We start from the raw sequence: 26,275 nt of genomic DNA, 5'->3' as shown, positions 1-26,275 counted from the left end.
CCCCCCCGCCCCATGGTTGAGCGTAACCAGTTTCTATTCTGTCTCATTGCAGAAAAGCTTTGTTCCAAAGTGGTCGTCCCAACTGCCAATGTGAGAGCTAACCGAATGAGTTTGTAATCGTTTGGCTACATTATCTGAGACAATTCTTTTTGAAGTCTCTGAAAGGTAACAAAAGATTCCATGCTGGCAAAAAGGTCCATTTCTGCAGCTGCAAGCTGAGGATTTATTTTGAGTGGATCTTCATATTTCTGCAAGAGTGGATATAGATGAATGCCATTTTTGTGACATCTTAACAATGAGTTACATGCTTCAGCAATTTCCATTGATTCATTTGAGAATCTTCTCTCCAACTCTGCAGTTGCAGCCTCCAAAACAGGAATGTACAACTGCTGATGCTACTTTTTTTTTTGAGGTTGGGTTACAGTCGTGGGTGTTTCATGTACATTGGTGCCTCTTCTACATGCTCTCTTTGACCCAAAGTTGTTGGGGGCAAAGAAGTCCGTAAGAGCTGCCGAGGGTTTCATTGCTCTTTTTTTTTTTGGCAAGAGATGTGTGTCTTCATCTGGCACTGCAATGTCATGGTCTTTACAGAATTCTGTAATTTCTTTCCACGTATCATTCCAGCTTTCTTCACTTCTGAGTTTTTCATAGTACACTTTCAGGTATCTATGAGAGAGGCAGCGTTTGCAGCAGTGGTGTCGATGCTTTGACGACCTTTGTGAGCAACATGAATAACTTTTAAAATGTTGTGAAAGATAATCAAGGATGCGTTGAATGAAACTCCAGTCATAAGACGAAAGCGGCCGTTTTGTTTCCACTGACCACTTTTCACCTGGTTCACTTAGATCTCTGAGACACCGCATAATGGCAGTGTAATGTGTTTCTATTGCAAACATGCTTCTCCACTTACATGCCCAACATGTATCACTGGGCTGCACAATCTCTTTTTGCTTTAGATCCAAAACTGTCTGCACGTCGATAAATATCTGATGATTGGTTGGCTCTGCAAACACTGAATATAATTTCTCAACTACATTTAGAAAGCCTATAACCACTACGTATGACTCATTTTACAGCACTCCACAAGGACGAGGTTGAGTTTGTGTGCCATGCAATGTACATACATTGCAAACGGGTAGTCATCTTTCATTCGCTGCTGAACCCCAGTTATGTGTCCTGACATAACCGCAGCACCATCATAAGACTGCGCGACCATCAGCACATTCTGCAACCCTTTTGTCTCCAAAGCTTTCTTTCTGGCAGTATAAATGCCTTCTGCATTTCCGGAAGATGAGCAATTGACAAAGCATAGGAACCTTTCTCTGATCTCGAGGTTTTCTGCATATCTGATACAAACTGAAAGCTGCTCTGTCTTAAACGACCTGGCCTCATCTGCTATTATAGCAAAAAAACCCCGGTGTTATTCACTGCCGAAACAATTTCTTCGAGAACCAAATCTGCACAGATCTGTGGCACTTCGTTTTGAAATTCAGGAATTGTACAATTAAAATAACTCGCCTCCATTTTACTGAAAGTTTCGTCATACTTTGAAAAAAAAAAAAAATCACAAAATTCAAGGAAATTCCCTTTCAATTTAGATTCCTTTTTCACTCAATGTGCCCACGAAATGGTAAGCCAAGCTTTGAAAGTAACTTGACAATGTCACAAACCTTTGCAAGGTAATCCCTGTTTCTCTAAAAGGTGCTTTTATGACTTTCTAAAAGCTTCACTGCTACCGATCCTGTTTCTTCACTATGTTTGAAGCTTTGCCAATTTTCCGTACGTTTCAAATGAACCTGGGAGATGGCATGTTTAGACAATTTTTCCAAGATTTTCTTCCATTCCTGCATGCCTTTTGTGATAAATGAATGCCCAGCATGACCTTTTTCTGAGAAGTGATGGCAGGGAAAGCAGAACACAGCATCTTGTTAAAACAGAATATTCAACCAAAGGGAATTTGTTGTCATAGAAAAATGAAAAAGAACGACTTTTTTTCAAATATTCTCCTTGGAAAATCAGTCAGACGTGGCTGCTTAGGCGCAATGCTTGACTCTTCGAGATCTGCAACGTTTGTTTCTCACATCATCTTCAATAGAATACGTGCTGAGACAACCTGAACTCACTGCTTCCAAAGGTTTGAGTTCGTCTTGCTGTACTTCCATTGATACGGTGTTGAGAGACGAGCTAAGTAGTGGTGCCTGGGCCCAACCTGGGGGTAGTTATAATATCCTGTTGTGAATCATCCACTAGTGGCTCAACAGTCGCTTTCACACAAAAACTTCCGAATGTCCATTTTAGCTTTTCTTTAGATGAGGTCCATCAAATCGTTATACCCCAAGTTAAAAACTTGAATTACAGTGTGCCCATACAAACAGGAAAAATGACAGGATTGAGAGGGCATTATAGTCTGCAGCCAACTGTTAATCTGATTTGAAAAAGGATGCAGCCAATCACATTCCTCTTCGCAAATACCGCGATATCTGCCATGGCTAGAAAAAGATATCCATGCACTCGGATTCCATTTCACTTTGTTACTCACGTTTAAATATGGGATTTCTTTTTTAATCTTGATTGTAAAAACAAATAAAGGAGGGGCATTCCCCCCCCCCCCCCCGTGCCGCACCAAAAATCTATCGGTGCTACCCACTCTCATCTTTCAGTATAAAATACAATGTGTTCTCACTTATCATTCCCATGTATATCCTGTACTTCAAACATCCAATCAAACACAATACTTCCCACATTATTTCGGTTGTTATATTTCCAGGAGAGTCTTTGGCCGATCACATGATATACGCAATGGAGTCCTTTTATCTCAAATTTTCCGGGTTATATAAAACTGTTGGATGACCCAGAAATTCAATTTCTCCAAAAGTCAAATAAACGGAGCTTAAATTCTGGAGAAAACAAAGCACTTCATATTACCGAGAATTTTGAGATGTATAAAGTTATGCAAGTTCGAGTTAAGTGGACGTGACTGTGGTTAAGTGTTAATTATCATCAAGACCATGGAATCTATAATTGCAGTCGACACCAAATCATTCCCTTTTCTCCAGTGGCTAGATCTCAGATCACCAGTTTGGTTTCAAAACTGGTCATTTTACCCTGGACATGTTACTTCTCCTCTCCCAACAATGGAAGGAGAACCTCAATGTCAGATACGAGATCAGGGCCGTCTCTTGGGAAATATCTCAAGCATTTTATACAGACTGGCATCCTGCCTTACTCTCCAAGTTCTCTGCTTATGGCATCCAAGGCAAACACCTCTCATGTACGACTGACTTCCTCCACACCTGTATTCAGTGTGTAGCTCTTAACGGGATCCTCTCATCCGCTCTCCCTGCCAAGGCTGGAGTGCCCCAACACAGTGTCTTGGGTCCAGTCTTGATCCTCATCTTCATCAATGATATTTTGGATTCCTTGGAAAATCCTGCTCATCTCTTTGCTGATGATTCCACTCTCTGCAACATCATTTCTCATCTTTCAGGCAGGTAGCAGCAGTCTCTTCCATCTTTACAGACCTCGATAGAATCAGGAGCTGGTCCAACACTTGGAATGTTTTTCAACCCCGACAAATCCCACATACTCACCCTGTCTCTGTAAAAGGTCCATCTGGCAAATCCTCCCCATATACTTCCTAAACAAACCACTTCAAGATATGAAGTCACTCAAACTTTTGAGTCTCACCATCAGCCATGATCATTCTTGGGCAGACTATATTTCAAAGAAGGCCTCCAAAGCCAGCCATTGACTGGGCATCATTCATTCTGCAAAGTCTTTCCTTGGCCAATATGAACTTTTGGCAACATACAAGGCCTTGATTCACAGCTTGATGGAGTATTGCTCTCCCCCTTTGGGCTCCTGTCTCACACCTTGCCCTTCTTGATGTCATGGTAAGCAAGGCTCTCAAAATAATTGGATCTCCCATGATGAAGCTGAGTGGCTAGGCCTGTGACTCTCACATCGCAGACAGGTTGGTACCCTCTCTGCATTCTACCACCTCATTTATAGCTGTGCATCCTCGACCCTCCCATGGCTCTGTCCTCCACCCCCCAAGTTTCAACAGAGAAGACACTGTCTTCCAGTAACCCTCTTCTTATTGAACCTCCAAAATCCAGGCTCACTGCTCACTTCCACTAATTTGTTCCTCTTCAATCTTGCCTGTGGAACCAACTTCCCCAGTCTGTTCAGTCCCATTCTTCCCTCCAGGGCTTCAGGACAGCTGTTCACCACTACCTCAGTTCATCCCCCATAAATACTCAGGATGTCTTCTACCCCAAATGATCCCATTCCCAAGCACTCCCTTTTTTAGGTTATTGTGATTCCTCCCACCTCCTTCTCTTTCTGTTTGTTAGTTGGGGAGAGAGACATCCCACTCTCCCCCCCCCCAAAAAAAAGTCTCACCGTACAAGCACGAGTTTCTGAATGGCAGGAATCCGAGTGGCCGTGACAATTACACATCTCACACAGCTCCAAGTAGAGGCCTCCTCCTGCACGGGTGTAACCAGGAGCACAGTCCTAGCAAAGGAACAGGAGTGAAGAGAAAGAATATCGAAAATTAGTTGATGGCCTGTGATGGAGAATGAAGCACATTGATGAAAGGAGGAGAAAGCCAGATGAAGAAACAAAAGTCACGTCAAATTTTTTCGCTTCAACTTCACTGGTAATAACAAATATTACAGATAGACATATTCATCTCAAAAAATAACTGGTACGAGTTCCAAATGGTTTTTAAAGCAACTTTTAATGCAAGTGTTTAAACTTTCCTTAAAGTGGTTCTTTAAAATATCACTCGAGAGAGATCTTTCATGGTTCCATCCAAAAGGGCAGCTTGTAATGATCAAATGCTTTGAAGTGGTTCATTATTGTGTTGAAGTAATGCACTTACCTTTGAGCCGTCTCATGTGGGTTCGATTCCTGACCCGACTTTACAACTGTCGGATTGGTGTTTCCCAGGCAAGGTGTTGCATCACAAAGTGCACCATCCCTCGGATGGATGTAAAACTGGATGTCGAGTCTGTGAGCATTACTTTGTGGACATTAAATATCCCACAGTGTCTTTTGTAAATTGTAAATAGTAGACAAGTTGTCACCGACATGCTGAACTTCCTGGGACTGGACATGCACCCCAAACCCAGGTACAAATCTGCTAGCATTGGCTGGAGGACATTATAGATTGGTGTCTTTCACAAATAAAGGTTGATTGTGTGCTAGCACCCTGAACAAATTCGCAATTCATGCCCAAATGTGAAGGTAAACTCCATCGATGGTACAGCCAGGTCTAAATCATGATGCAACCACTGAACCAAAGTTATGATAAATCTGATCCAATATACAGGTACCAACAACGAATCGAATTGTGGTGAAAAGTTAAATCAACAATTGGTCTTGAACTGCTACATTAAACTTTATTTCTTCAGTAGTTTGAGAGTCCGGATGGAGGGCAGTCGTAGTCAGAATGCATTAGGTGATAAAGTTGCTTTTCGGTTTGATTAGATGGAAAATTATGGGTTGGTGGGTGCTGAAAGGCTTGATAAGACGATTGTATTCGCGCAGGGAAAACTATACAGGATGAGTGGGTCCTGAATTGATGAAAAACTTTCCATTCGTTTTTGTCCAGTGAAAGGACCCTGAAACCATTTTAGATGCTAAGGAGGTGTAAAGGGTCTGAGGGTCCAGAGTTCTAAAGGGGTCTAAACTGTTGAAAGGGTTTTAAAATGACTAAAAGGGTCATAAGAAGATTAAAAATGTCTTAAGAGGTCGAAATGGTCAAAAGGGTCAAAAGGGTGTAAAGGTCTAGCTAAAGGATTTAAACAGTATAAAGGTGAAAAGGGTACACAGGTGTAAGGGGTATATAGCATCTATAGGGGGTTTAAACGGACATGAGGGGTCTAAAGGGTACGTTCAAAAAGTAATTGGGGTCTAACAGGTCTAAAAGATTGATATAAATGTATGAAGACATCAAAAGAGTCTTAAAAGGTCTAAGAAAGGATCTTAAAAGGTTTATGGTTTTAAAGGGTCTAAAAGTACAAAAGGTTTTAAGTATTAAGGTCTATGGGGTCTAAATGTCTAAAGGGTATGTCCCAATGCTTGAAAAGGGTCTAAAGGGTAAAAGACGTCTCAAGGTTGTAAGGATATAAAGTGTCTAAAGGGTCGTAAAAGGTCTAAAGGGGTCCAAAGAGTCTAAAGGTCACTAAGGGTCTACAGAAGTAAGGGGTTTAAAGGGTCATAAGGGGTCTAAAATTCGAAAGGGTACATTCCAAAAAGTAGTTAGGATCAAAAGGGTCTAAAAAGAGTTGAAAGGGATGAAAAGGATGTACAGTGGCCTGCAAAAGTATTCACTCCTCTCAATAATGCCACATTTATATGAAATCCAAATGATGTAGAAACAATTTGTCCAAATGAACTTTTATATTCATAACTGAAGAGATCAAACTAAACAATGTTAGAATTGAAGGAGGTTACATGTTTGGATTACCTGGAGAAAAACATGTTCAAATCAAAATTCACTGGTTGCAAAAGTATTCATCACCTAAGGTCAGTACTTGGTGGAAGAACCTTTTGCAGCAATGACCGTTACGAGTCTTCTTTGGGAGACCTCTACCAGCTTTGCACAGTGAGATGGTGAAATCTTTGCAAATTCTTCACCTGAAAATTGCTCGAGTTCTACCAATTTTGATGAGGATCGTCGATGGACTGCAATCTTCAAGTCTCAGCATAAATGGATTCAAGTTGGTTTTTCTGACCACATATTCATCTGACCATATGCTTGTCAAAGCGGTCATCTCTCTGTCTGTTATTAGAGAACCATCTCAGTGCCAACGAGTCTGGCATTTCATCAGGCTGACTGGCAGGGACTTCAAGCAGCCATGAAACTTCCACACTGATCTCCCATCTCTACTTCCTCTGACATAAACTCATCTTGGGAATTCTTTCATAGAAACTTGCTCTCTCTCTCTCTCTCATGCACAGATTTATCCCATCTCATCTTCAGTTGTCCTGCCCTTCCTCGTGCCCTTGGTACACTGAAGCTTGTGGTGACGCAGTTGTCCCGAAACAACATGCCTTCTCCTCATGCAAGGCTAATCCAACTGAAAGCAATCTCAGTTCCTTCCACAAAGCTTGGAAAAAGTGTGTGTTTACCCTCAGGAGAGCCAAGAAACAACACCTCAAGTCTGAACTCTCAAGCCTATCTACTTCCTCCAAATCCTGGTGACATCTCATGAAGTCTGTTTCTGGTGTGTGTTCCCCCTCCATCCCTTCCCTTTCCTTTAAATGGCTGCACAGCTGACACTGCACGTGAAAAGGCTGAATGCCTAAACTCCATGATCACTTCTAAATATTATATCCCAAACCCATCGCTTTCTGCACCCACCATATCCAGTCGCACCGAGCTGTTCCTGGACTCTGTGTCCTTTTCTCCAGACAAGGTGGAGGGCATGCCATCAAACCTCGACTCAGATTCTGCAACCAGTCCAAATGGCAGCAGCCCTCGGTTCTAAAAATAAACCTGCTCTGCTTCTCTCGCTCACCCTCTTTCTGTTCCATTCACCCTCTCGTTTGCTCAAGGTCATCTGGCATCTGCTTGGAAATCAGCAAACATTCCTTCCCTGAATAAAAAAGATGCAAAAACTGATCCCTGCAACTACAGACCAATCAGCTATTCAAAATCATCAGCAAGGTTATAGAATCCATCATCGCTTCAGACATTAAATCCTTCCTCTTCTCCAATGGCTTGATTTCCGATCATCAATTTGGATTCAGACCAGGTCACTCTTCCCTGGAAATGCTGCTTCTGCTTTCCCAACAATGGATGGAGGTCCTAAATGCCGAACATGAGATCAGAGCCATCTCCCAAGACATATTGCAAGCTTTCGATATGGTCTGGCATCCCACACTGCTCACCAAACTCTCTTCTCTTGGCAATCTCTCTTATCCAAGGGCTCGTGGGCTCGTGGCCTTCCTCTCCTGTCGCAGTCAACATGTGACTCTTGATTGAATTATTTAATCTACTCTTCCCATCCAGACTGCATTCCCTCAAGGCAGTGTTCTTGGCCCTGTGCATTTTCTGGTTTTCATCAATGATCTCTCAGATTCCCAAGAAAATCCTCTTTATCTCTTTGCTGATGACTCCACCCTCTGCTGTACCATCTCTCATCCGTCTGATCGGCAGGCGGCAGCCTCTTCACTCTCTGCAGATCTGGATAAAATCACAAACTGGTCAAACACTTGGAAATGGCATTCAATCCTGACAAATCTCACACCCTCACTATCTCTCTCCAAAAGCACCATCCAGAACCCCCCCCCCCATCTACTTTTTCAACAATCCCCTTGAAGAAGTCCTTTCATTCAAGCTTTTGGATGTCACTATCTGCCACAATCTTTCCGGGAAAAGCCACATTTCCAAGCTGCCCTCCAAAGCCAGTCGCGGACTCGACATCCTACATCGTGCAAAGTCCTTCCTGGGCACACCTGAGCTCCTGACCACATACAAAACTTTCTTCTGCAGTCTGATGGAGAACTGCACTCCCCTTTGGAGTGGTGCTCCTGCCTCACACCTTGCTCGACTTCACGCTGTGGAAACCAAGGCTTTTAGGATCATTGGCATCTCTCACGATGAAGCTGAGTCTTTGGGTCTCTTACTCTCTCACCAGAGGCTGGGCTTCTACCAGAGGCAGGAGGTCATTCCATCTTCTACCATCTCCTCTCTGGCCTTGACCCCCCCCCCCTCACTCTGTCTGGGATCTGTCCCCACGATATTTCCTCAGGGCACTCATGTTCTGCCAAAAAACCCCTTCTGGTGAAACTGCCAAAATCAAGAATCACTGCTCACCTTCACTCTTTCACTTCCTCTTTTTTCCCACCTCTGGAACAAACTCCCACACTCTCTCCAATGCCACCATTCCCTCTAGATCTTCAAAACAGCAGTTCACCACCATCTCATATCTTCCCGCATCCAAAATCTTGATCTTTACTACTCCCGTTAATCCACCCCAAACCCACCTCCTTCAAATTTGCTCTCTCGACTCCATATTGTGTAGACTCTATACATTAAATTTGATTTGAAAGCTTCAAAAAATTCCCTATTTTCCTTCCTTACTAACTCCTTCCTTACTTACTTCCTTACTTACCATCTTACTTACTCTATGTACCCCACCCCTTCCCTCTTCCCTTCCAAAAATATCCTATTGTCTTTGTTCCCCACTATTTTGTGCTTCCCTCTCCCACCTATTTTGTCTCCTGTGTTGTTATTTGTTTCTGTGTATTATCTCTTACACGAGCCTTGACTTGGTATACAAAAACAAAAGTCAGAACTTTGACGAGGCCACTCAAGAGCCTTTATTTTCTTCTTATTCAGTCATTCCAGAGTGGTTTTAGCTTTGTGCTTCGGATCATTGTCCTGCTGAAATATAAATCTCCTCCCCAGTTTTAGATTCATGGCTGACTCAAACAGGTTTTCATCAAGGATTCTCCTGGAGTTTGCACCATCCATTGTACCTTATATCCTGACAAGTTCACCAGTCCCTGCTGATGAAAAGCAGCCCCATCACATGATGTTGCCACCACCATGCTTGACAGTAGACATGGTGTTGACGGAGGGATGTGCAGTGTGAGGCTCATGCTAGACGTAATGCTTTGGATCTAGACCAAAAATTTCAATTATTGTCCTGTTTGACCACAAAACGTTTCTCCACATGCCTGCAGGATCATTAAGATAAGATGCTTCTTTGCAAACTCCATATGAGCTTTTAGATTAATCTTTTACAGTAATGGCTTCTTTCTTGCCACCTGTCCATGGAGGCCAGCTTTGTGAGGAGAACGGGATATTGTTGATTGATGAGCACTGACCCCCATCTCGGACGTAGATCCTTGCAGATCTTTCAAAGTCATTGTTGGATTTACAGTGGCATCCTGAACCAGTTTTCTGCTTGCCCGGCTGATGAGTTTGGATGGACGACTTGATCTTGTCGTGTCAGGGTGGTATGATGTGTCTTCCACTTCTTAATGATGGATTTCACTGTACTCAAAGGGATAATGAGTGACTGAAATCTTCTTATAACCCTCTCCTGAACGGAGCTTCTCCAACACTTTATGTCTGACTTCTTTGGAAAGATCCTTCGTCTTCATATTTGGCTTGTTGGTTGACCAAGTGAGTTGCACCTTAAAACTCCTCAGATAAGTGTGGGAACTTAATTTTCAAGCTAAAGAGATTTCAGACCCTCGCCAGGACTTATTTTGTGTGATGTATTTTGTCTGGCAAATAAATGGAAGGATGGACTAAATGAAAGGTCATTGATTGCAAATGAAAGGTCAAAAGGCCTGAAAATATGTTGAAATGGTCTGAAGCAGTGTTTCTCAAATGGTGAGTCGTGACCCACAAGGGGGCCACTGTACTGTACTGAATTGGGAGATGCTTAGCAGGCAGACACGAAGCGGAGGAACAATCGAGCCGGGCTGTGTTGCACGAGTGCGAGCCAGGGCGTACTGTGCCCGCGGCTCCCCTTTATTCCGTACGCGGTACACTCACGAGCCGGCCGACTCCAGTATTACTACGACGCCTCAGACGGCGTGCACACCTCATATCCCTTGCCGACCCCACGGCCACCCCTCTCATCACCACGCCCACCATGCATCATCACCATGCCCTTCCCCATAGGCCCGCAGACTCCACCACACTCCTCCCCCCTAAAACTATGATTATTAAATGATTACCATACCATTGTAAGAAGCATGCAGAACACGAAGGACTTCGTATAATAATCATGGAAATAAAATGAAAATAGCAAAGTATAATAGCACACCACATCATATAATGTGTCGATGCGAGCGAGTGGAGCAGCAAAGGTCAGGTCTGACCGCGTTACCGATATGAAGCAGCAAAATGAGAAGCACAGCAGCATTACGCAGCAAAAACGCCCCCCAGGTGGCCCATGCTGACATGACCCTTGCCAAGGTCGTAACGACCTCTCGAGCTAACCTCCTCCGGCCCCATCAAACGCCTCCGGCCCACTCCCCCCAGGCAGACCCGACGTAGATAAACATCCCGAGGCCGGCAGCCCGCTATCTGGAAGCCGTGGCGCCAGCCTTAGACCTTGGCCGGGGGCGCTGAACAGCGCCGCTGGCTGCATGCATTTAATGCGCCAAAACAACTCACGCACCACAATCAGTCGAGACGCCAACGCCCGTCCCAACGGCCTTGAGCGAACACAGCGAGTTGTGCTCGCAATCAGAGGTAGGGGTAACGCCGACCAGGGCATCAGTCTTGGTTCCGAGTCGATCTCCGAGACCCACACGGCCGCTAGACGGGAGCAACTCCACTTAAACCACACTGCAATCATAGGCTCGTTATAAATCATTACGAATAATATTCGAAGCATCGCAAATTCATTTTTCCGTACAGCGCGCTTTTTTGATAAAATCCCAGCACATGACAAAGCAATTACCTGCGGCCCGGGACAGTGGACGGCCAACTCAACCTTTTCATTTGCCACCACCGCCCCTGAAGCCCCTACATCACATTGATCATAATCCAACTCCCATTTAATGATCTCCGCCACATCCACTTTTACACGAGAACTGCTGGCATTTATTTCAACAACGTTAAACTGCATCAATAGAGCAAGGAAAAACACATATGCCATGAACAACAACCCACAACCCGCATCACGAGTCCGCTCCTTGGTTGTCGACTCGATGTTGTGACTCGCGACTCCCTCCAACGCCACAGGCCCATCGTCACCTGTCGAAGCTACCTGCATCACACCGACGCGCACTGCCTCACGAACCTGGCCACAGCGCGGGAACTCATCGCGAGCGAAGCGCGGGAACTCATCGCGAGAGCTGATACAGCTCTCGCCGCCCGCCAGAGCCTCGCCCTCGGTACTCGATGAAGGCCTCGAAGAGAGTACCGGCACATCTGGAGGTACGAACCGGAGACCCAGTCCGAGGTGCGCAAGCCAGTCTCGACCCAACAGGGGGGGCCCCTCCCCTCGTACAACGAACACCGAGAGCCGGGCGCGTCGATCTCGGTAGCGCACTGAGACGTCGGCCCTCGCAAGCGGTGCAATCGCCTCACCGGTGTACGTGTATAACGACAAGGCCGTCTTGACCAGGTGAATACCGCGAAGACCACGAGCCGCCCGCTCACCCATGACCGACACCGCAGCCCCGGTATCCACGCAAAACACAGTAGGTTGGCCATTCACTTCGACCTCAACCGTGAAAGGCGTCGTCATCTCCGAACCAACGGAAAACAGACTCAACCGTGGTTGCATCTCCCGCTCTGGCTCGCCGGCATTGTCAGGCCCCGGTTGCAGGCCGATCTCCAGGTCACTGGGGTCCTCTCGCACCTCGTCATCCAAGACCCCAACGGAGGCCCCGCCATCCGACACACACGCTTCAAATGTCCCACCTTGTGACAATGCAAACACACGGTGTTCTTATACGGGCACATTTGTCGCAGGTGCGGACCCCCACACCCCCAGCAGCCGCAGAAAGTCCCTTCGCTCCAGGCGCGACCGTGCTGCGGTGCCCCCTCGCTCCCGGTGCGACTGTGCTGCGGTGCCCCTTCGCTCCCGGTGCGATCGTGCTGCGGTGCCCCTCGTCCCGCCCCGCCAGGCGCGCGTGCGACCTGCGGCACTTGAGCCACCGCTCGGACTCCGGGCTGCGTGACTCGCGGCACTTGTGCGATTACCGCATTGACTTCGGGATTAGCTGCCATACTCCAGCTGGAGCTACTCATTGCGTCCTGGCCAGCAATGGCACGGACATCCGTGAGCGTCTGTTCGACAGACGAAGCAGTCACGACCGCCGAGTCGAATGTGATGTCGGTTAATCGCAGGATAGCCGCTACCATCTTTGCGTCTCGCAGACCAGAAATAAAACGATCTCTGAGCCTTGTTGGACGCTCCTCTGCCGTGAATTTGCAAGGCACAGCCGAATGCTTCACTCGTGCCACGAAGTCCGCAACGCGCTCCTCGCCACCCTTAGCGAGATGATCGAACTGGAACCGCGCGAGATGTAACGACTTCTCCGGCGCCAAGTGGGTCTTCATTTTCGTCACGATGTCCTGAAAGGATAGCACATCATCACTGGGTCTATTTGGAGCCACCAAATCACTCAGCAGGCGGTAGTGCTCCGTTGATAGCGAGGCGAGCAAGATCGCCTTGCGTTTCTCTTCATCCTCTACATCATTTGCCCGAAAGTAGCAACCCAACTGTTCAGAAAACAACTCGAACTCATCTCCCCCGAACACGGGTACACGTCCGTGTGCCGTGCCGCGACCTTCCGCCATGCTCCGTGAGACACTTGGCTCCGTAGCTTGGAACCGCCCTTACACACGCCGATCCGCCGATCCTCGTTCGCCAACTGTACTGTACTGAATTGGGAGATGCTTAGCAGGCAGACACGAAGCGGAGGAACAGTCGAGCCGGGCTGTGTTGCACGAGTGCGAGCCAGGGCGTACTGTGCCCGCGGCTCCCCTTTATTCCATACGCGGTACACTCACGAGCCGGCCGACTCCAGTATTACTACGACGCCTCAGACGGCGTGCACACCTCATATCCCTTGCCGACCCCACGGCCACCCCTCTCATCACCACGCCCACCATGCATCATCACCATGCCCTTCCCCATAGGCCCGCAGACTCCACCACAGCCACAAGTGGGTTTCCTCAGGGGGTTGCGAGCTCTCTGTGCTTAGCAGTTACACAATAACTAGTGATGTTTCCAACGACTTACCGATGTGAACTTGCGTTCTCAAGCTTAGTCGTGGTCAAAGCTAAATCCAGAAATAGGCTGATTGATATCGACAGCGAGCTACGATGTTCGCTGAGTAAGACGGGTTGCCGAATTGACATGTTGTGCGCAAAAAGGAAATAAAAAATGGCCGATTCCACCCTTTTTGTTACTCCTGGAGTCAAAGTTGGAACAAATGGGTCCACCCCAGTTTTCCCCTCCTGGGTTTAAAAAAACCCCACTTGAATAAACCCAGTTATGGTTATGGTTTGGGTTAGGGCTAAATGGCTAGAGTGGTGGGCTTTGGATCTGAGGGTGCTGAGTTCAAATCCTGCTTGGCCATTGAATTAATCCCAACTGGGGTTGACTCAGACCGTCATCCTTCTGAGGTTGACAAAATGAGTACCAGCTTGCTGGGATGATTGAGCCATTTGAGTATCTTGTGTCGGAGTGGCGAACTGTCCAGGACTGTGCCCAATAGCCCAGGAGACTGCTTCGACAACACCAACACTCTGTACAGAGTATGGTCCCAACATATGGAATGTCCAAGAAATTTTAACAGGATTTGCATCGCAGGTCAATGAATTCAACAACCAATTATATTTGAGGTCAACATAGGCCAAATTTCTAAAATTGTCAATCTTCATCTGATTGACTTGAAATTTGAAGAGTTGCAGATTTGTTAATCAAATTGAACCACCAATTATTGCTGAGGTCAAAATAGGCTCACAGGTCAACATAGGCCAAAGGCCAACAACTTTGGTGAACTTTCTAAAATCCTCAATTTTCATCCCATTGACTTGAAATTTGAAGAGGATTTGCATATCAGGTCAATTAATTCAATGAACTAGTATTCTTGAGGTCAACATAGGCCAACATTTCTCAAACTGTCAATTTTCATCCGATTGACTTTAAAGTTGAAGAGGATTTGCATCTTTGGTCATTTAATTAAACCACCAATTATTTTCAAGGTCACAAATTTGTTTTATGGATTTTGCAAGTATCATGCTTTGTATTACATCTTTTTTGTTTGTTTGTTTGTCATCTTACTGCTTTGAGCTCCCAAGGTTAATCACGAGGAAACCTTCAATGATCAGATCTATGACCATGATGCACATACATCGGTGGTTTAAACAGTCATGAGGAGGTCATCTGGCCTGTTATTACCGTGTTGCACTCCTATGTTAATTTCTTTCGTAACCTAAGGTAATTTACTAGTTTCACTCCTTTATACCCTTTAGATGCCATTGGACCATTGGAGACCTCTTAGACGCTTTACAACCCTGAGACCTTTACTCTCTTAAGACCCCTTCATCCCCACTTAAAGCTTGTTAAGACCCATTAGACCCCTTCACACCCATTTAGACCATTTGAGACGTGGATACCTTCTTCGACACTTTTGACACTTTTCAGACCTAGAGACCTTTTAAGATCCTTTGGACAATTTAAAACCCTTTGGACTTAAGACCCTCAAACACTTTAGACCCTCAAGACCCATGACACACTCTATACCCCTTAGATCCATTCGACCATCAGACCCTTTTTGACCTTTTAAGACCCCTAAACCACTTTAGACCCTGTAGAAAATAGAATAAGATTCCCCGAAAATCAGTTTTGATGACCTTTTTCGTGCACCATTCCCATCGCATTACAAGTTGCAAAGAAGAATCGGAACTGATATCCCAATGCTAAACTCATGTTTAAAAGTGAAACTGAAATGACTGATCTATGGATCAATGAATGGGAAACCAGAATGAAATGCTGAGAGAAATACCAAATGGAAATTGCCGAAAGCAAAGCTTTGGGGAGTATTGAGAAAGGGGTCAGGTTGGGGACTGAAGAAGTGATGCGAAGAGGGATAGGTGCCTGGAGGAGGTCGGTTGGCATGGAAAGAACTTTGGTGATCTTCCGTCAGGCAGTAGGCTCAAAACATGCCTAAATCCATTTCCAAACTGAGCTTTCATAACATCACCCTCACTCCCACACAGTACTTCGGAGGTAAAACAAACATGGATTGGAAATCTTCGCTGGTGGAATGGAACGATGTTGCTGAGGTTACCAGCTCCACCAACTGTGATATCTGCTCAATGCATATTTACACTGAAATCCTGTTTCTCCCAATACACACTCCAAAAACATTGCTCGTTTGAGGTGAGACTTCTACGAACCCGTCAGTGATGGGTTCCCTTCTCGTAATTCAATGACTTCGTTTTATGAGAGGAGAAATATTTATTGTGAAACTATTTAAATTACAGGTACCGGTACATTAATTTTAAACAAGTTGAATGTTTAGTAGATTTTATATTTACTCCAAATTTAAAATATACTTGAACTTTAACCTGCTTAAGTATTAAATACAATGTAATTTTAAAGGAGGTTTACTAGGCAGTTTGAATTTGACCATGGCCGAGTCATATCAAAGACTTTGTGGTACTTGCAGCTTCCTCACTTGACAATGAGCCTTTAGAGGATAAAGCATTTATAAACCCCGTAGGTCGGGACACCATGATGGAGGAGGATGACAGGAAGTCCGAGAGGTATGCACACATGGCTCTAAGCCATCTAGCCTGGGATGGAATCCCGACACAGATGTAAAAGGTTCCCCCTTGTGTTGCACAGGCAGGGTGATTCATCTATCAATATGTGTGCCGTCCTGTGGATGGGAAGTTAAACTCTGCGTCCTGTCTGATGGCATTAGTTGGTGGAAGTTAAAGATCCCACTGTGTCTGTGAAGAGTAGACAAGCTGTCGCCAGCACGCTGAGAAAATTACAAATTCCTGCTTTAAACTACAAGGGGAACTGCATCAGCACAGCTGCATCTCCTATGAAAATGATGATTGAAACCCACATTCACATGCTGCAAACAAAAGAAGACAAAGTCTAAAGTCAAGTCGTGTGCTGTTTGGTATCTTTCTTTGTGTGCAAATTTGCAGTGTGTGTGTGTGTGTGTGTGTGTGTGTGTGTGTGTGTGTGTGTGTGTGCGTGCGTGTGCGTGTGCGTGTGCGTGTGCGTGCATGCGTGCGTGTTCGCTCTTCCCTGAAATTGAGAAACCGTAGAAAAAAAATACTCCAGTTCATGGAATATAGAACATGCTCCCATTATGTCTCACAACCTCAAATGTCTCTCTCCGTGCAAGGACCATCAAGCCCACCATCCAAGCAAATCCTGTGATTATCTTCTAAAAGACAGTTCAGTCACTTGAACTCTTCGGCCTGCACTGGCATCAGCCATGTCCTCTCCAGAGAAGATCACATCTCCACCCCAACTGCTAAAAACAGGTGAAGACTGGTCATTTTGCAAAGCTTCCCATTCCCAAAACCCATTTGTTTTGAGCAGTTCTCCCTTGAAGGGCCAGTGCACCTGCAAATCACCTCTCGCTCCAGGAAGTAGTAGACCGGTGAGTGACCTTACTTTCTTCTTCCTTCTCTCATCCAGTATTGCTTTCACTGCCCTTTCAAGCCCTTCACCCCTGACCAGCATATTTATTAACCTGCGACATTTTAAAGTGTGGGCTTCTTGCTCACCTGCATTACTTTGAATCTCTCTTTGCCCGACTGTACAAATCGCGTCGTTGTATCTGTCCAAACATTGCCCCCTCCACAAGTTCAAGGTTCAGAATATTCTGTGCTTCGAGCTTATAAAGTGATTAAGAAAGTGCATTGATGTTTTTTCATAACTACGAAAATGGGATGAAGGATTATTCTCTTTTACCTTTGAGTTTATGGAGGACCAAACTCTCAAATAGGAGGGTATCTCCTCTAAGTCAGTCTTCTAACAGATCAACAGAAAAAGAATGAGTTAGGAAATAGTACCTGACAGGAGAGTCCAGTGTAGCCGTGTGGACACTGGCACTGCTCCACTTCAAGGGCGAGGCTCTCTGGTGGAATCGGAAATGGTCGAGGGCCTCGAGGTCCCAAAGAAGCTGGTGAGGCCACACTCATGGAAAGAGCTCCAAGGGAAGCACTGTGAGCATCAGTAGAGAAGATAGCACGAACAAGGATTTCAGACATGTCAGCCAGCACCATCAGTAGGTGTTCTCGTGTTGCAAGCTGTCCATCCAGCCGTTGCCAAGAGGTCTGAGAAGTCAAAAAGAGATGGAGGAGTAATATGATGATGCATTTGGAGAGAGTTAATGAGGAAGAAGTCTAATAAATGAGAAGACACAAGGGAAACAAAGGCAAAGCAAAATTCAGGGTAGTTCAAAGCAGTGGTTGGTGAATATATGGAGGAGTGATAAAGAGATATGATGTCAGCAATGCAAAAGTGAATGAGAAACAGGGTGGTTGGGGAGTGGTTCAAGGCAGTGTTTGGTAAATATGAAAGGATGATTTAATGTCGGGAGTGAATGATGTCTCTCATTCACCTTTACACCCTTTACATTGCAGGTTGGTTGGGGGAAAGGGGCACAGAAAGGGGGGAGGGGGGGATGTTGTCCAAAGCAGTAGTTGGTAAATATGAAAGGATGGCAGCAATAATCCACAAAACCTGAACAAGTTTTAAAACGACTTATACATGTGTGTGCCTTTTAAAATTACTTAAATTTAAAATTACTTAAAGCTATTTCAAGTGACACAATTAATGTTCTCTTTTCCCTCCAACTCCCCCTCCCTGTCCTTCTTCAAGCGGGCTTCATTCTCACTCTCAGCTGATCCATAAGCCTTGACAGAAGTATAAAGACCATGATTTTCATTTTAAATGTCATGTAATAATATAATAATAATAATAAAAAACAGTATTGTTACATAAATGGCTAAAGGGGTAAATGGGGAATAGATTAGAATAGTTACAGGTATTTTCAGAGTGCCTGTTAGCATAAGTGTGATGTAATTAATGTAATAAGCAAGACAGTGTTGAATCCATCCATCCATCGGGACCATACTGTGTGCAGAGTGTTGGTGCTGCCTAAGCAGTCTCCTGGGCTATTGGGCACAGTCCTGGACAGGTCGCCACTCCAACACAGGATACCAACAAGCTGGCACTCATTTTTGCCAACCTCAGAAGGATGACCGGAAGAGTCAACCCCACCTGGTATTAATTGATTAAACATCCAAGTGGGATTTGAACTCAAGACCCGAGGATCCCAAGCCCACCACTCTAGCCATTAAGACTCAAGACCCTAGGATCCCAAGCCCACCACTCCAGCCATTAAGCACACACCAGGCATTGTGTTGAATGAGGTGTTTAAAAGCTCTTCTGTCCCTTCTTTCCCCCAGTCTTCATTTCTAATCTCATTTCCCCTCCATACATTCTGCAGTGTTCCCCATGTAATCTGTCTATTTGTTTTACCATCCTCCGCACAGTATGAACAAAACTGTGAAAAAGGTCATGGCACGATCTAAGGGGTACCTCTCAAGCACAAGCACAAGCAGCAAGCTTGGTGCGTGAAAGAAGGATTACTGGCCCTCCTCCCCAGCCAATCAGCACAGGCATGGGATCCTCATGGGACGTCAGATAATAAAGAGCGGCAAGGAAAAAAAACTGGCCGTGTGGAGATCCCTGAGTGGCTGAGCGAAGAGCGTGCTGCGGAGAACACTAGCTGTGTGGAGATCCCACGCTGGATGAATATCACGCTGTGTGTAGATCACGCCGTGCTCAGTGGACCCACGAGAGGTCCGTGTGAACCATACATCTCTGCAGACATGTCCCATTAAGTCTCTACTCTGTCGTGTCAACCTCCTGCTGTGTCATGTGTTTCCTGTATGAGTCAGAGGCCGATAAGGTTAAATAATCAAGTCATTGCGATACAATGGGTGTGAGAAATAATTATTCATTAATTTGTTACCATTTGGTATGCTGCGTACATGATCGTGTTTTTGTTTTCCTCCTTCCCTTATCATGTAATAAATCCCTTGTTAATGAGAACTCTGTCTGTGGTCACTGTGGGATGTGGGCTCTTTAGTGCATAGTGTAATTGTCTTTAATCCCATACACGGGTAAATTAGAACCGCTGTGACTCGGTCGCCGCTAAAAGCGAGCTGTCCTTTGGAAATCGCTCAGCCAAATTCAAAAGGACAGGTTATTTATGGATGGACGGGTTTTAACGGTGGGCACCACACAAATTAAGGGTGGAAGAGTGGACAGATTTGACCTATTCCTACCTGGCAAACACTTCGGTCTTTCAAGAGCCAGTGACCGTTGTAATATGTTCCCTTGTAAGAAAGCTGAATGTAGGAGGAGGTTAGACAGCCAATCAAAGCCTGCACTGGTTTTGCCAACTTATGGTTGTTTGTCCGTGCTCTATCCTTTTAAATGCTGAGCATCAAACAAGGAAGCAGCATGGACAATTTTTAAAAGTCTTGGGTATGACTCGTTCGGGGTTCGAAGCGCCGACCTCCCAGACTCAGAGTAGCCGTTCTAACCATCACAATACTGAGGCAGCTTATCTGGCAATGTATTACAATATAATTTAAGGACATCAAAATATTTTCGTGAATGGTGTTTGAAGGACAGAAATTTGTTACTTAAACTGTAATCATGGAAAAAATAAGATAAATTTTAAAAAGATTACAGACAACATACCATGTAACACGAATCTAAGGTTCACATGAATGAGCAATGGAACAAGTAGAATTGAATGTAAAGCCATGATTCTTATGTAAAGTTGAATTTAAAGCTAAGATTCACAATTTAACATCGAATACGGATGAAGCTCCAGAGCACCTTGACTTACAAGGTTCACACGTGCCTGTACAGCGTCGAGGTGATATACAGTATGAAGTGAAGCCTCACCTCTCGAAAGGGGATTTCATAACTCATCCGCTCTCCAGGCCTCAGCTGCTGGCTGTGATATGCTACTAAGGTGATGTCATTACCCTGGAGCAAAGAGGTAACAGAGTTAGTCATGTGGTATAAAGGTTACCATTGTAAAATGTGGGGATGTTTGTCAAACAGAAATAATTGCTATAAAAATTAGAACGGCACTTGGTGGAGCACATAACTCTGCCAGGCTGAACATATTACATTTTGTATCCACTGATACACCGGATCTGGATCCAAACCTGAAACAAAATCGAATCGGCTTGTTATTGTCACCTAACTAACTCATCCACCAAGTTTTGTCACAGACAAACAAACAAACAGCCAGCCAGACAGCCAGACAGACAGAGATTCGTTAATGGAGATAATTAGTTTGTATAGCACTGGAAGAACAATGATACTTTTTGAACAAAGTTAATTTTAAAAGTGAAAAATGGAAAATGTAATAAGTTTCAATCCAAAACACGTTCTATAGTTTCTAATTCACATTGTTCTTTGGTAACCTTGTTCAAAACATACATCACTGTCAAGTAAATAAAAATGTTTTTTTGTTGAGGAAGAGGAAATTTTCCTTTTGAAAGAAAAAAATCCATCCAATTTGTCCCATCACTGTAAGGCCGGATGATAAACTGTGTTGCTCAATAAGGCCTAGTACAAACATTGGGGAACAACTTGACTTGTCTTCATGATGGGAGAAGGAATTTTTTAATATATTCAGGATAACGGCAATAACACGCCGACTCTTGGTGAAACACACCATGGAATCTTTCACGTCTACAAAATGATGCTAGCAGATGGGACAAGCGATGTAACATCCGTCTGAGGGACGGCGCACACGTCAATGCCTCACCCTGCACATGAAACATCAGGATGATAGTTCGTAGCTTGTTTGGAATTCAAACCCAGGCTTGACAGTGGAACATGAATATCTCTAGGCTATCCTGCCAATCCCAAAATAAAAATAATTACAACTAGAGCGAGGTCGATGGAGCACCATCGCAATTCTCCACGCTTCCCACTAAAATCAAAGTTGAAAGATGGGGAAAAAAGTTACGAAGAATGACCCAATATCAAATTATGAGTGAAAAAAGTTTTTTCCCCCATTTTCACCCCTTAGTGGGGCAACTCAGCATAACAATTGTGCATTTTGTGAGGAAAGCACCAAATTTGGCACACTAGTAGCCTATCATATTATGAACAGATTTGGATATTGGGCCATCTCAAATTCAGCCGCTGATGGCTGTGGCAGCCATTTTCCACTGCCATCAAAAATTTTGAGATGGCCCAATATCCAAATCTGTTCATAATATGTTAGGCTACTAGTGTGCCAAATTTGGTGCTTTCCTCACAAAATGCACAATTGTTATGCTATATTTAGCTAAGTTGCCCCACTACCTGTTTTTGTGACTCCTAAGTTCCCACCCCTGGGTCATGAACTGGGGGTCCAAGTCCAAAAAAATCGTTACTTATTTCATGTGTCCCCCAATGTTGATTGCATTTACAAAGTTTCATTAAAAAGTGTTTTAAAATGTGCTGTAACTGCATTGTTGGTGTTTGACCTTTTGACCCTGACCCAGGGCTCCAGGCCAAAAATGATACTGCTCTCGCACCTTCTTGCCATATGGTGATTATAACTATCAAGTTTGGTGAATTTCTGCAAAAGTGTTTCGGAGGAGATGGTGTGATGGCAGACAGACAGACAGACAGACAGACAGACAGAAAGACAGACAGACAGAAAGACAGACAGACAGAGCCAATTGAAACATCCTCCCATTTTTTTTTCTTTGTTAAGCATGGAGATAAAAAGTCAATTTAATTAAAAATCAAAACATACAATTATTAATTAATTATTATCGAAGACCTATGAAGGAGCTTTACGTTACAATTAAAAGCACACATCAATACGCCTTATCATGAAAAATAAGAGCAATTAAAAAAAACAAAAAAAGGATGTCAGGTTCAAACGTGGGGTCCAAAGATAATTTTGGAAAGTCTAACAGACCAAGCAAGGGATAACATGGTATCCTCGTAGGATTGTAAGATAAGATGAAACGACTACAACTACTGCATAGGTTGTGACTTCAATTTGCAATGAGCGATGAGAATCATCATCAGTCATCACTGATAAATGAGGATGAGGTACAACTAAAACTAGATATCTGCAATCACAAAGCGATCGCCAAGGCTAAGCCTTCTCTGACCGGAGGTGTTTACCCTTGGCCCGTGATCCAATGATGGCCATATTTTTTCGGACCCCATATAATCATGACCTTCAATATTTAGGGATAGAGTGTAAATGAAGAAAATGTGTTCCAATATACAATTTATCAATAAAAATCAACATCATGAAAATCGGAAGAAAATTATTCAAGTTATGATCAAAAATGTGTTTTTTGTTAATTAGGTCACAATCCTGAAAAGGTAGGTCAAGGACATGGATCAAATATCAGGTGCATAACTTCAGTGCAGGCCCACTATTATGATGCAAGAACATATTGTAAGTTCAAGTGGTCTTTAAGAATCCGCATTGGCAAAATTGAGTGCTGACATGAAATGCTTTTTTTTCAGACTGACATTTGACCTTGACCTTTAACTCGGAAGGGTATGATGTAAATTAAGCATAAATGTGACTTGCTGTAGGCTATCTAGAGAGGACAATTTCGTTCTGATCAGAAACATCTTAGTCAAGTTTTGGTGAAAATGTTAAAATGTCTAATTGGGTCATGACATTAAAATTACGTCACTGTCAAAAATACCAACCCCGCAGACTTATTATGCCATTACTTATGCAAAATTTCATTCCGAAAGGTCCAGCTGGATCAAAGATACAGCTCAGACATTGACAGAAAAAATGGAGAAAAACCTAAATGGTGGTTTGGTACTCTGAGAGGTGTAAGACCTTGACCTTTAACCTGGAGAGGTATGATGTAAATTAAGCTTGAATGTGCCTTGCGCCTTGCTCTGGGTTATCTCGAGAAGGCAATTTCGTTCTGATCAGACAAACCTTAGTCAAATTTTGGTGAAAAATGTCCATAATTAGGTCATGACCTTAAAATTAGGTCAACGTAAATTTTTTTAGGTAAATCATGCATACTTTATATTCGCAATATTGATGCAAAATTACATTCCGAAAGTCCCACCCGGGTCCAAGATACAACTCAGAAATTGATAGTTTGGAAATTTGGAGTGTCGAGAGTGCAGGAAGAAAAAATAAATAAATAAATAATTTTCGAAATGTTGCTTTCGTTTTCCAAGGGGTCTAAGAAACTGATCCCATTAAAAATTTGGGACGCCAATTGTGGAAACAAACGCAAGTTTAAAAGAAACATACCCTAGTTTATAAAGAAACAAACATAACAGCTATAAACCTTCCCCTATGTTCAGTTTGGAGGTAGAAATGTAAGGAACATGTTATACCCATAAGCATGGACACACCTTATAGGTGAATTTACTCCTAGCTGTTGGGAAACTAAACGGTTTCATGTAAAGTTTAAGTTGTGAGACAAGTATAAGCTTCATGGAAATCAGAAAACATTAGAGTGATTTAAAAAAATTACATGAACAATGGTTGGTTTTACAGCAAACAAACAAATTCCAAGAATTTAAAAGTTAGCTTGATGGAGAATGTAAAACTGGTCTTGCAGGTGAAGGCCAGTGTCGATATGCGTCAGCGAACAGGTAGATCGATGGACGAAATAAACAGATGTTGATCGAGGTATGCTGACCGCCATGGGAAGCAAGGAGAAGCTGGTGTTTTGGCGGTGAACCCTTCATCGGAGCAAAAGAGGCGTCAACTTCTCCATACTTCCCATGGTGGTTCGCAGACCCTGATCAACGTTTTGTTGATTCCATCCATTCGCTTGATGGCCTTCTTGAGGTTTCCTTGCACCATAAGCTCAGATCCAGAAAGATACCAGCAACTGTAACAGTTTTGGCTGGGTTCACCGTGGCTCATTAAAACAAGGTGATATGCCAACCAAAGAGGTAAGTTGAGGTGCAAGTGGTTTTGGAAGTGTTTGAAGTGTTTTTCGAGGATGAGGTTATTTTAAAAGCATTTTAACATTTGCAAGAAATAACAATCGGTTTGCTTGGTGCTTCCATTGATCAAAACAAGGGCCGAAGCACAAGATGTCCGTATGTGAAAACACACTGGTAATTCTACATCGGATGAAACAGGGAAAGATAATGTTGGATATAAGGACGAAACGGTACTCACCCGGATTTGCACATCGGCATCAGATACAGGAGTGGCACGTGGCCCAGCTGAAAACACCAGTGTATACCACAAGGAACCACCATATGCTGTGATCTGCGAAGAGAGGAAAAAAAACATACAAAGCACAACAACGTTGAGATTGATCACATGATCAGCACATACGATAACTATGAACTGAGATGTGCACAAAGCAAACTGTTAAATATATAATATATAATAAATATTGTTATATAGTTATATAATATAACTTGGGTTAAAATATAGAATAAATGTTAAATATATAATCTTACTCAAAAACCTCAGGTTACACATCAGGTTTTACTCAAACAACCCATCGGTGTCGGAGGTTATCTGCCTCCAGCACGTTGATCCAAATTTGTCAAACCAATCTGTTAAGGTAACGCAACTTCAAAAGTGGAACAATGTCCCCAGCGACTGTACAGAGGAACACGGCTGCATAGTTCACACGGGCACACATGGAAAATGGGATGCAAAGATGGCTGTGGCCGGATCATGACGACGTATGTGATGGTGTTAAGACTGCAGTGAAGATGATGCAGACGGATGATAGCCATTTCACCAGCCCATCTAAATGAATTACCTTGTCTCCACAGAAATGTGGAGGAAGCTGCCAATAGTACTGAGCACGAGGCAGCAAGTTGAGGTCTGCATACCTCAACGCGTACTGTAAGGTGTGCGTATGAAGGTCGCGTGGACAATAGTACAGACGCACAAACAGAAATAAGGTTCAGGGAAATAGTTGCAAGTAAAAAAGAAGGTAAGAAGTTGACAAAGATTCATTTCAGTGAAAAACTTGAGGAAACACCATCACCACCGTGGACATCACAACCGTCTTACAAATGAGTTGTTGGATACAATGCAGAGAACAGAAACAGAGATAAAGAAACCCCATTACAAGGTATTTCACCAACGGGGTGGAAAAAAATATAACCTTTGACCTACAAAGGCTAATTCATAGATCCATGATTTTCGCTAAACTTGCACACCTTGGTGAACAGACTTTTGTCCTGTGCGATGGTGGCCATAAACGTTTAAAGGATGGATCGGTTGTCCAAAAAAAACACAATTAAAGCTTCTCGCCAAAAAGTGATGACATTCATTTTTATCTCTGGTTCCGAAAAGGTGGACGGAGGTTATGTTTTCACCCGTCTGTCTGTCTATCTGTCTATCTGTCTGTGAGCATGATATCTCAAAACGTTACAGACAGATTTGGACGAAATTTGGTGGACAGGTTGGATGTGTGACGAGGACGATTTCATTCCATCTTGGTGAAGATCCGGATGGAATTTTTTTTCAGTAATTCTTCATCATTGAGTGATTGAACCAAAAATTATATATAGCACGATATCGCAAAGCGTTATGGAAGGATTCGCACAACATTTGATGGACAGGTTGGGTGTTTGACAAGGCCGAATCGATTCAAATTTGGTGAAGATTCAGATCTGAGAATTTTTCAATTTTTGAAGTGATTCTTCAACCGGTTGAGAGTTGGGGCCAGAAACGATATATAGCGTGATATTTAAAAAAGTTGTGGACAAATTATAAC

General features: G+C 43.8%; 2 protein-coding genes across 13 annotated transcripts in view; one reads left to right on the top strand and one right to left on the bottom strand.

The window, feature by feature from the left end:
- Positions 1-26,275, top strand: part of LDLRAD2 (low density lipoprotein receptor class A domain containing 2) — an 814,009-nt gene that overhangs the window by 233,965 nt on the left and 553,769 nt on the right. The gene's annotated exons all lie outside the window — the stretch shown is intronic.
- HSPG2 (heparan sulfate proteoglycan 2) overlaps positions 1-26,275 on the bottom strand; it is a 399,834-nt gene that overhangs the window by 143,586 nt on the left and 229,973 nt on the right. For 9 of the 11 annotated variants that reach the window (XM_085894498.1, XM_085894501.1, XM_085894505.1 and 6 more), the window contains 5 exons: positions 25,310-25,393; positions 24,709-24,801; positions 20,466-20,549; positions 17,549-17,812; positions 4,405-4,518 (listed from right to left, as the gene is read on the bottom strand). In XM_085894498.1, the coding sequence (XP_085750624.1) occupies positions 4,405-4,518; positions 17,549-17,812; positions 20,466-20,549; positions 24,709-24,801; positions 25,310-25,393 (639 nt within the window). The remainder of the gene's footprint in view (positions 1-4,404; positions 4,519-17,548; positions 17,813-20,465; positions 20,550-24,708; positions 24,802-25,309; positions 25,394-26,275) is intronic. The other 2 variants (XM_085894508.1, XM_085894509.1) reach the window with 1 other exon arrangement.

The sequence above is a fragment of the Eptatretus burgeri genome, chromosome 9 (assembly GCF_056783735.1).
Source record: "Eptatretus burgeri isolate ZD-2024b chromosome 9, Ebu_testis_v1, whole genome shotgun sequence".
NCBI lineage: Eukaryota > Metazoa > Chordata > Myxini > Myxiniformes > Myxinidae > Eptatretus > Eptatretus burgeri.
This window is presented reverse-complemented; position numbering and strand designations above follow the sequence as displayed.